Source organism: Primulina huaijiensis, chromosome 3 (genome assembly GCF_012295235.1).
Source record: "Primulina huaijiensis isolate GDHJ02 chromosome 3, ASM1229523v2, whole genome shotgun sequence".
In the NCBI taxonomy this organism is placed as follows: Eukaryota; Viridiplantae; Streptophyta; class Magnoliopsida; order Lamiales; family Gesneriaceae; genus Primulina; species Primulina huaijiensis.
Genome location: NC_133308.1, coordinates 20,410,665 through 20,422,884, shown reverse-complemented (window position 1 = coordinate 20,422,884; position 12,220 = coordinate 20,410,665). Strand labels below are relative to the sequence as shown.

The following is a 12,220-nucleotide window of genomic DNA, read 5'->3' as shown; positions in this document are numbered from 1 at the left end:
TTTAACACATTTTTAAATAATATTTCAACACAAGGAAATTTTTTTCTTTTTTAAAAAATTGTATACTGGTACTTTTTTCCATTATAAAAATTTAAACAAGGATAGAGAATGACTGACAGCTAAAACATACAAATAAACAAAACAAGTAAGAATAGTAAGTTAAATCAAGAATCAGAAGAAACAATTTTCATATTTAAATGCAATCAATAGAATTATCAAATCTCTTGTTTATTATATGATATATTTCTTTCTAAGATGAAATCTGCACCACTTTTGTTCGATATACACAGTGTAAACCCTTAGTTAACTCACTTCAAACCACAATAGCGAAGTAAACCTTATTGGACAAATGCTGTTTGATAGGCTCGTCAAAAAACGTTTTGATTTTGACTATTGATTAAATATTCATCTACTTCATCACCAGTTTACTATATGATCGTTTTAGTTACAAATATTTTTCAAAATTTAGCTTTGGGAATGTGAACATAACTTATAGGGCGTGTTGACTCTTGACTCTTGTTCTTTGTTTGGACCACATCGAGTCTGTTTTGTCACTTATTTCAATACACACAACTCATTTGAGTAAAATTGCCAACAAACCACAGTGGATTCAAAAAACATTCCCAAATTACTTGAAATTTCTTGATTGGTATTCCATTTTAAAACTTGCATTACAATAAGAAAAGCTTTCTAGCATCTTAAGCCTGAATATTCTTAGAGAAGATAATAAGGTCTTCTTGTAAAACAAATTTACATTTTTACCCTTAGATATTTCTAATAAGTATTCACCATCTGAACTTGTCCATTACCCTCGCGCTTCTCTTCCTTTAATGATCTCGTCGTTGTCCTCCACCGAAAGAAAGTCCCGAACAACGACTCCATTTCCTCCAACGTTTTCCCTCGAGTCTCGGGGAGTAAAGAGTAAAAGAACACCCATGCCACGCAGGCGATCCCCGCATACAAAAAGAAAGCCCCTCCAATGGTCACAGCCTTGTTCAAAGATAAAAATGTCATTGAAATAATCCCACTGGTGACCCGATTCGCTGCCACCGCCATACTGCACCCTTGGGCCCTCAACCTCAAGGGGAAAATCTCCGAAGTGTAAACCCATGTAATTGGGCCCATCCCGATTGAAAAAAGGGCCACATAAGCTAAAACAGAGCCTACGCACAAAGCTATAGCCCAAATCATTTTATGATCCGTATTCGAAATAATAGTCAGTCCAGTACCAAGGCCCACTAAACTCAGAATCATTCCCGCCACACTAGATAGAAGCAACGGCCGACGTCCGGTCTTATCCAACATAAACGTCGCCACCAAGATAAACATCGTTTTCGTGAATCCGACTGCCATCGTCGCGAGTAGCTTATCGGTATCTTTCTTTATCCCCGCCTTCTCGAAAATTTCTGGGCTGTAAAGCACCACAGAGTCGATCCCACTCGCCTGTTGGAAGAAGTGTATCCCCAGTCCACATATCAGGATGTGGCGCACGGCAGGGGTGGGGCGGAGGAGGAGCTCGCGCCAGACGCCTTCGCCGTGGTTCCGTTTGGGGACCAAAACTATGTCTTCGTTGCAGCCATCAGGTATTCCGGCCGCTTGTTTTATATCCTCTAGTCTTAGTTTGGATTCCTCAAGCGAATCGGAGGTTTTGTCGAGCACTCGCTTTGCGTCCCCGAGTCGGCCTTGCATTACGAGCCAACGTGGCGACTCCGGCATGGCAAAGACGGCTGCAGCGATGAATACAGAGGGGATTGCACCGACTCCGAGCATGAATCGCCACCCTAGGTTCGTTGGGAGCTTTGAGAATCCGTAGTTGGAGACGTATCCAAGCAGTATTCCTGTGAAACATGAAACATAAAACCTAACAAAAACAACTAGGTGCAATCGATTCGAATCAAGCTCGAATATCATATTACTCGCATCGACATAAATTTAGCATGTTCAAATTCGATGAGTATTAATTTTCATGCTTGAACTCGATTCACGAACGTATCAAGCTACTCGAGTTCGACAAACTCGAAAAAACAGCGACAACTATATTATATTATTGTTATTTAATTTTTTTACTAAAAAATAATTTGAATAGTAGAATTAATTAATTTTATTATATTTCTACGATTTACTTTGAATTATCAATCATAAGCAACTTTATATAATTGACGTAACGTCGAATGATCTAAATTTCAGCAACAAAAACATAACAAATGTAAGTCACGATCAATGTTTGCGTAGGAAAAAGGTGAGAACCGTTCATTTAACAAGTTGTGGGCACATTTTGTTACCAATCGATAAAATTCAATTATTATTTTTTATAAAACAATTTCCTTAAACACAAAATTATTGGTAAGAAAATAATTCATCGCCTTAAAATCTTAGCTGACAATCATATATATTATTTTTAATCATTAATATAATTTAAAATTTTATATTTGCATATATGGTACATAAAAAAATTGAATAAAATAAAATAAGGGTTATATATATTCTCTAAATAAATATTTTGAGAGACAAATAAGAGTGACATCTAATTTATTTTAGAGATTGTTTCATTTCATATTGTATTTTTTTAAAAAAATTTAGATCTCTAATTTTATCATTCTAAATGTAATTATTTATTATTATTATTATTATTATTATTATTATTATTATTATTATTATTTGTCTTCTCCAGTTATTTCTGACAGCAATGCTCAAAATGACCCGTAAGAAAATTTTCAACACCAACCAATTATGTCCTCCACGTCTCTTGACAAGATCTGACTTAATTGTTATTTTTTCACCATTATTATATGGGGCTACAATTATTTTGCTTCATCCTAAAAAATAAATATTTATTGATGAAATTTATTCTAAAACAATCATTTTTATCCATTTTATTTTTGAGATGAAATTATATATATATATATCATAAAATTTAATTATGAGACAATTTCTTAAAAATTTGTATTTTAACTTATTTTGTTTTTTTATATACATCAAAAATAACAAAATAAATTAAAATACAAATTTTTAGAAAATCGTCTCATAATTAAATTTATATGTATGTAAATATATATATTAAAAAAAAACCATGTGACCGTGAAATTAAAGCACGGAATCAAGATGGAGGTAAAATAGTGCCAACATACCAAAATTGATAAACACTTCCGGGAAAGAACTGAGGAAGCCCCGGGAGGAGGCCGGCGCCACCTCCGCGGTGTACACCGGCGCAATCATCAGTGCATAGCCGACGCCTATGCCGGCCACAAACCTGCCCACCATGAGGAAGGCGTAGTTGGTGGCGAATCCCATGAGCAGGGCGCCGGCGAAGAATATTGCTCCGGCGAAGATTATAGTGTAGCGACGGCCGATCCAGTCGGATGTGCGGCCGGCGGCGGCGGATCCGAGGAGCGAGTACAGATTGAGAATCCCCATTATCACTTCTTTCTGCACGTCGGTCATGGGAATGGTTTTCCGGATGTAGATTATAGCTCCACTCATCACTCCTATATCTGAATTATATATATATACGACACAAAAAAAAAATGAATCTAACCAAAAGTTCAAACAAAATTATATGTATATTTATAAATTTCCCGCAAAAAGTTTAATTTTTAGTTATGATTCTTTTGTAGTAAGTTCCCCAAAAATCGGGTATAAAAATGAGTGAGCTAAGCAAGAATCATATTTACCATATCCAAGTAAGATGGAGGTCATGGAGGCTAAGAAAGAGCATGCCAAAGCATATTTGTTTCTCTTCGGTTTCGTCGGTGGATCGAAAGCCGGAATGGGTTGGACATGGCCGGAGGAGACACCATGTTTGCCGTCGGCCATCGTCACGGCGGCGGCGGCGGTTGTTTGATTTGATATGGAGTTGGAGAACAAGTGACTTAATTAGAATAGCTAGTTAAGTTGTATGTATGGAGTTGAGTGGAATATTGTGTATAAATAGAAGAATGAGGTTGCCTTAGGATGAAATCAATTTGTTGTTTAGTAAATGGATAAAATTACTATAATTTTTTTTTATTACAAAATTACTATAATTTTTTTTTGTTACATATATAATATTTGAACATTAGTTACGGTTCGAACTACATTATTGAAAAATAAATAATTAAACTTATATAAAATATATATAAGCCATAGTGTTTTCAGAAAATATATTAAAAATTGAATTACAAACAAGGACACATGCTTGTTTGTATTTGTTTGAAGGTGACTGCCACAAGAATATGCCGATTAATGGCGTTAAGTTAGTATCTTAAAATTTAGAAGTATATATATGATTTGTTAGCTATAATATAATAATATAAATTTTATATGAAAATTTAAAGTATTTATTAAATATATAATATCGTATTGAAAAAATTCCCCTTTTTTTAGGATAGAGAAATATATCTTTTAAGTTTTATTTCTTGGCAATTCGAGTGGTTCCAATTTACAAGATCGTAAATATAAAAAAGTAAACAATGTAGTTCTTCATAAAAATTAAATAATATCAGTAATATACGTATTGATTCTCCTAATGTTGTTTTAGTATATTTCATCAAGATAAATATAGGAGACGTTTCATATTTAAAAGAATGAAAATCAAGAATATTATTTTTATATATATTAAGATGATAAATATGTTGAGATTTATATATTATATTACGAATGAACATCATTAAGATTCACCAAATATATTTTTTCTTAATGATGGTTAGAGAACATATATAAATAATGACATTTGAGATCCTTAAGTACACAAACCAAAAATTACACATCATCAATTGTGAGGTTTGGAGTGATTAGAAACTCTCAAACAATTAAAAGAAATTCAAAGAGGTGTTCAAGGCATTCTTCATGTTCAATGGCTGGAGGTAACATTATATCTTTTTTTTTTGCATTCAGTATCATGTTATTAAGTTTAAACATGAATAAATTCTTACATTTGGTATCAAAGAAAGTTTTACTTATGCCTTGATACGATTAAACAAAAAAATGAAAATCCAAATTTTTTATTTTTTAAAGTAATTTTTGTAAATCAACAAATTTAATAAAGAAACCTTAGACTTGAATTTTTAAAATTGGCCGTCGTACGGAACTTAACTCCGGCGATTGATGATACCGGCAGAAAGCCCATCACGGGGAGACCAATCTAAGCCAATGGCCAAAGAAATAAGTTGAAGTTATGGCTGGAAAATCGCACCTCTAGCCTGTGCAATTTTGAAGTTGGTTTTTGGACGATTTTCGACCAATCTTCAACAATTTAGGGAGAGGCTATTGAGGAGAAAAGGCCGCTCAGATGTCTCATCACGATGGAACTAATATTGAACATACATCGTCGTATATTGGTCGGAATTTTGAAGATTCGAGTCGCTGCTCTTGCGCGACTATAAGAACAATTCTTCATTTTCCGACCAAAAGCACAGTAATAAAGGAGCGACGAGTGGTCGGAAGAGGTTAAGCGTCCATTGGCGATGGTCGACAGCCAGTGATTTTGCCGGAGAATGTGGCAGGGATGAGATTGAAAACTGGGCTAGGGTTAGGGTTTGAATTCGAAAATAGATTTTTTTTAAAAAAAATTTGGTGATTTTCAAAATTAGGGATTATTTGGTCGGAATATTTTATACGAATCCACGTGCGTAAGAAAAGCAAACACAATTAAATATGAATCGCGTCCTCAATTCAATAACGAACAAGGATCTAAGTTGTTGTCCCGATCTTTTGAATCAAATATGGTTTGTGATATTCACCTCTAAATTAGAAAACTTAGCAACAAATATTCACGATAAAACAATTGAGAAACAGACGAACCTTCAAAGTACTTGTCTTTGACAATCCGCATGAAATCAATCGACAAACGCCACAAAGAACGAATATTGATAAGTTTGATTTTTGATGGAAACAAAGCAAAGCCTCTCAAAGGTTTTTGAGAGAAAACTCAAAAATTTTGTATAAAACTCAATAATAATGAATTGTGTGTTGATTTTCGTCCATATCATGTTTTAATATAAAAAAAATAACAATATCTAGTTGTCAAAATAATTAAAACTCTGAAAAAGAAAAAATTCTCGCCAAACCGCGACGTACACGGACCCTGTGTAGACGTCCGGAGCTGGGTCCGTGTAGGCACTGTGAGGTACACGGACCCCGTGTACAGGTTCGTGCTCGGGTCCGTGTACACTCTGGATTTCTTCATTCTCGGTTGTAATGGACACGGACCCCGTGTACAGGTCCATGCTCATGTCCGTGTAGCCTCGGTCGTTCAAAAGTCGCTTGAATCATGTTTCTTTGGCCCTCACACGTACTCCCATGCATCACGAAGCCTTCCGCATTGTGTATCTCACTTGAAAGTCCTTCTCTTTTGCTCATAAGTCCATGCAACGCTTCCTTGAACTTCTTCAGTCGTCTCCTCGTAATTGATCCCTCCGGCAATTCTAAAGGATCCCATGCTTTCCTTGGAGCTTGACCATCCGTGTTCACATCAACAATATTTTAAAATTTTAAATTTTTTAACTTTTGAAATATTATCTTACCAAGATCATGAAATTTTGCATGTTTAAGTTATTTGGTTAAGATATATCAAATATTATGATTTATTTCCTTATCTTGCATGCAATTTAAAATTATGTTAAATCTTTATGTAAATGAGGAACTTGTTTACATTGAATTATATTTGGGTTCATAATTTTTTGAAAAAATTAAATTAAAATTTTGACTTATAAAGTTCTATAATATGGATAATTAAGTGATATTATTTATGAAATACACGTGAAAACATAATATGATATAGTTCTTTATTGACTGATTTAAATTGCATTGACTTGTCACATGTTTCTCTGAGAACACTGTTTCGTCTAGAAGTTAGGTATTTAAAAGACCTTAGCTTACCTATCTTTTCTGGGAGCACTCTTGGAAAATGTTAGTTGCCTTATTGAATAATTATCACATAAAGAATTCAGTGAACCCAAAATTTGTCTGGTGAACCGTACAATTTTAAATAATTGAGGATTAACCACAACATTCTTAATTATACAAAATTGTATATTAAATGGATTTGGGTCACATTATGGACAAAATTGTCATTAACTATGTAAATATAATAAATTTTAAAATTTACCCTACATGGAATTTAACTTTATTTATGTGATTAATTAAGATAAATTTCAAAATATGCTTTTCTTAGTTTACCCACAAGAAATAAGGAAAATTATTTTTATAATTTTATAATAAAGATGCATAAAATCTAATTGAATTAAAACTTTAGCTCACATGCAAGTTTTGTGTAACCAAATTTTGTTTTGTGCATGATATAAATTGGGTAAAACATGAAATTTTTCTCAACATTTTTTTTGTAATAAGCATGTTTATTAAATTTGTTACAGTTAAACCTGTTAACTTCTCTGATATAAGTTGTGATATCTCCAAACTCAACGGGGATAATTAAAAAGTCTCGAAGGAAAGAGTTCTCCTTCTATTAGAGTGGATGGATATTGACTATGTCGTAAGGAAGAACGAACCGCCTATCATAGATGAATTCAGTGAACCTGATAAGGTTGATCTTTATGAAAAGTGTGAGCGATCTAATTATTTATGTGTTATGTTGATAAAGTCTAAGATCTTTGTCCGTATTATTGGTTCGATTGAGGGGCGTGGAAAGGTCAAGGACCTACTTAAGGAAATTGATGAACAATTTGAAACTTCAGATAAGACCCTTGTCAGTACCCTAATAATAGAGTTCTCTATATTAAGGCTCACTAGTGTGAAAGGTGTGCAAGTGCACAACATGAAGATGAGGGACATAACAGCTCGATTGAAAACAATTGAAGTGGAAATATCTTATAACTTTCTTGTGCACTTCATTTTATGCATTCTTCCACAAAATATGTACTTTTCTCAATTTCTTATAACACACATAAGGGTCAATCAATGAATTGATGACCAGGTGTATTCAAGAGGAATGAAAGTTGTTGATGGAAAATAATGATAATCTTTTTCTGACAGCACAAGGAAAGTCTGAAATGCAAGCCAAAGTCAAGAGAAAAAGGAAGGAAAAATTTCATCTACACCTGACATCAAGAAAGAATCCAAGTGTTTTTCTGTAAATATACGGGACACATGAAGAACTATTGCACCAAATTTAAAGATTGACTTGAGAATAAAGATATTCATATTTCATTTATTTGTTATGAATATAATATGGTTAATAAGATTTATAACACATGGTGGATTGAATCTAGTTCTACAATCCATGTAACAAATACTTTGCAGGGTATGCAAAGTCTAAAAAAGCCAATGGAAAGTTAGCGGGACATCTATTCGGGAAAAAATATGTGTACAATTTTTGAATAATTCTATGAATTTATTTTATAAATCAAATCTTGTTGGTAATGGTACAATGATCGATAGTTTTTTCATTTTCTTTGCATAATGATAGCAAAACCACTATGCATGTTCAAGAGAGTATTAAAAGATGTATTATAAATAAATATTCGTCTATATTGTGAGATGGTCTCACGGGTCGTATTTTGTGAGACGGATCTCTTATTTGGGTCATCTATGAAAAAGTATTACTTTTTATGATAAGAGTATTACTTTTTATGTGAATATCGGTAGGATTGACCCGTCTCACAGATAAAGATTCGTGAGACCGTCTCACAAGAGACTTACTCAAAGCAATACTCGTTATCTAACCAAAAATTCATTTAACTTACTCAATCAGCCTCGAGTGTCCGGACCTGATAGTCAGCTCAAATGGTTGCGGGCTCAGCCAAATGGTCATGAGCTAGTTCAATCGATCTAAATCTCAACATTATCTCCGTAGAATTCGTGTGCTCGGGAACTCCGAGCTAACTAGTAGAGACTCTCCTACTTGGTTGTCTAGGAGTTATTCTTTGACAATTAAGAGATTATATATATATTGTATTTGAATAAAAATCATAATCATAAGTTATATGTGAACTTTGCGTTTATAATTTTTTTTTTTTAAAATCTTGCAAACTTGTGGAAAAATATTGGAAAAGAATGGTCAATAAAGTTCCATTTTGGTATAAAACAAAAAGTGACCACACACTTTCAAGTCAATATTGAGTTACTATGGTCAACAAGCATCCAACCCCACACTTCTCTGTTTTCTACGTTTTGTTATTTTGTGTAGCTGTATTATTCATGCCATGGACATCCACTTCTTCTCTTACACCAATTTTCATTTAAATTTCTATATTTTTAATTTAATTTTATTATTTTTTCTAATAAATTAATTTGTTCCCCACACATCTACCCTTTCAAAAAAAAAAAAAAAACAATCGGCTTGTCTCATTAATTGACTCGGGGAGTCGACGGGCAAAATCAGGAATTGTGATTGAGATATTTGATTATTAATAATATAATATCGTTACAAATGATCATATAATATGATTCTTTAAAATAAATTGTCTTTAAATTTTTTTGTAGATACTATGTACATTTTTTTAAAGTAACTTAGTTAAAACTTTTTTAATTCTCTTATTGAATTTGAATTCAACTCATGCTATTTCTGGAGTAACATTTTCTTTTTATTTTTTTTTAATAAAACACTCTTTTGGGTCATGCAATCACATCTCTCACAATATTCCGTAGATTCTTATTCACATAACTCCTCACTCTTGACAATGAAGTACATGTCTCTCCTGGTCTCGAACTCTAGACTGTCTAGGCCATAAGTATTTAAATTAAAAAACCTATAACAATTGAGCTAATGTCATTCAGATTAACAATGGAACATTTAACAANTATATATATAATAGTTGAAGTCACAGCGTAATATATAATATGTCGGCCAGATCTCTTCCGTGTCAACTTGAAAGTAGCAAAGCTTCCGATTTAACAAGGGATCAGGAAGCCACCGACCCAATGGAATTTCCGAAAAATGGGAAATTTAACTTCGACTATATATGCTTTGTTTAATGAAGAGTTTTCTTTAAAAAAACGAAAAAAAAAGTATGTTTTCTGGTACAATCTGATAAATATTTTTCTGTGAGATAAGTCGATATGATCCAATTCCGGAATGATAAAGATATTTTTGGAATAAAATAAATCATTTTTTCATTAATCAGATCGACTGCGAAATTAATATCACAAAATTAAATCATGAGATGATCTCGTATAAGTTGTGAAAAAAAAATGTTGACTAGCTCAAATCATGCTATTTTCTTGGATCATGAGCTCGAGTATGGTGTGTATAAATAACGGGAAATTGGGGATCAGTCCCCAGCCGTCTTTTTTTTAGTGTTCAGTCCCTAGGTATTTTTTTAGTACCACATTTCCACATGAAGTGTACCACATTTCCACATGAAGTGTACCACAATTTGTATGACATAGTACCACAATTTTGTGGGTAGGGAGTAAACCCAAAGAAATATTTTGATCGGGGATTTTTCACCAACTTCCCCTATAAATAAAACCAAAATAATAAAGTTAAACAAATAAATAGAGAAATTTGTTTTCTTTTTTTCATATTTGTTTATTTATATGTGATATTATGTTATAAAATTTCAGTTTATTTATATATTTTAAAAATATTTTTGATTGTTTAACAATTTAATTATTTTTCATTGGAGTGCTTATACAATATTGGTACATCAATTCAACAGTAAATTGCTATAATATACTAAAATTGATAACATAGCGATCAAAATAACAATTTTTATAGATTTTTTTTATATGATAAAACGTCGTCGTCTCATAAAATACGTGGAAGCCAGTTGTAATTTCACGTGGTTTGAATAACAGGGAAATACTAATGACCGACTGAGTACTGACTATTCACAATAATTAATAGAAGGGTAGGTATAATGTGATGAGACGGGTCAACCCTACTCATATTCACAAGATCCGTGAGACGGATCAATCCTACCCATATTCACAATAAAAAGTAATACTCTTAGCATAAAAAGTAATACTTTTTCATGGATGACCCAAATAAGAGATCCGTCTCACAAATAGAACCCGTGAGACCGTCTAACACAAGTTTTTGCCTTAATTAGAAAGAGATATATGTACGCATGCCCCTCCACAGTTTTCTGGTTTTGGAGTTCTTTCCAAAACTCATTGGACGGTTGAGTCAATTCTCATGGACAAATCCAAAAATTCATTTGTGGAAAACATTCAAACACGTACGCTCGATTTCTATTTGTTTCATCCACAAGCTTAATTATGATCGTTTAAACTCATTGGATTTTGGATCTGATGTTGCACAAGCTCTACAGTCATATATATTGTGTAATGTGGAAGATTCTTTTTCAAATTATTGTTGGTATCTCATGAGATATCTTTATTGAAATTAGTGTATCGACGTACGTGTTGCGTGTTTGTACAATATTTTTTTATAATTCATTTTGTTTATATTTAAATGAAGATCAAAATATAATTATAAGAAATAGTGAGGGATTACACTGTAATTTTGATATATAAATTAAAAAATAAATAAAAAAAGAAAGAATAAAAAAATTACCCAAGTAAGAATTGAATCTACCATCTACAACTTGATGTGTAAGAAATAAAGACTCTATCCATTGAATTACATATGACTTGCATTAAAGTTTTAACATTTTATTAATATATATATAATTATTAAAACAAATAATTACACCAAAAGTTAGTTACACTAAGTGTCTTAAACTTAATAATATAGTATAGACGAGATAATTTCACAATTAGATTTTTATTTTCTTTGAATGACAAATACATGGATATGGAGGACGACCGACCTCACATGTATGAGGATGGTCGAATATTGCTTGACCAGAATATCCAATACATTATTATCTTGAGTTCATTAAGAGGTGTACTTACAACTTGCGTGTTCAAGTTATAAGCATCTACTATAAAAAAAAAAAAAAAAAAAATTGTACAAATATATATGTAACACGTGCATGTATGTAATATATTGTCCAAATTATTGTGATGATATGATTCACATGAATATATATGATTTATATATAATTTAATGTTATGAGACACGGCAGTAGTCCCATCCACGGCCCCACGGTTCCATGGCAATGAAGCCAGTTTGAAAGTCAGACTTTCTGATTTCAAATCTCATTCTTGACTCAATTTTAACTTCATCATCACCTGACCGACCGCATATACTAATAATACTAGAAAATATGATTTTGTTTTCAAAGTTGATTGAGTTTATAAAGTCCGTGAACACTTGAATAATATTTAGAAATTCGATTATTCATATTAATATTTTTTCGGATGAGTCTGTCGCACA

General features: G+C 32.4%; 1 protein-coding gene across 1 annotated transcript; it reads right to left on the bottom strand.

Moving 5' to 3' along the window:
• Positions 1-628: 628 nt before the first annotated feature.
• On the bottom strand, positions 629-3,918 carry LOC140973635 (polyol transporter 5-like). The gene is made up of 3 exons (XM_073436606.1): positions 3,672-3,918; positions 3,129-3,491; positions 629-1,838 (listed from the first exon to the last, which is right to left on the bottom strand). The coding sequence occupies exons 1-3, from the start codon at positions 3,811-3,813 to the stop codon at positions 775-777; spliced, it is 1,569 nt and encodes a 522-aa protein (XP_073292707.1). The 5' UTR covers positions 3,814-3,918; the 3' UTR covers positions 629-774.
• Between the last annotated feature and the right edge of the window lie 8,302 nt (positions 3,919-12,220).

Bases quoted from the DNA above. Each gene is read 5' to 3' on its own strand.
- LOC140973635 (XM_073436606.1), bottom strand. From the start codon at position 3,813: ATGGCCGACGGCAAACATGGTGTCTCCTCCGGCCATGTCCAACCCATT. The intron at 3,492-3,671 runs GTAAATATGATT...TATATAATTCAG, and splicing joins CTCCATCTTACTTGGATATG to ATATAGGAGTGATGAGTGGA. The intron at 1,839-3,128 runs GTATGTTGGCAC...CATGTTTCACAG, and splicing joins GGAAGTGTTTATCAATTTTG to GAATACTGCTTGGATACGTC.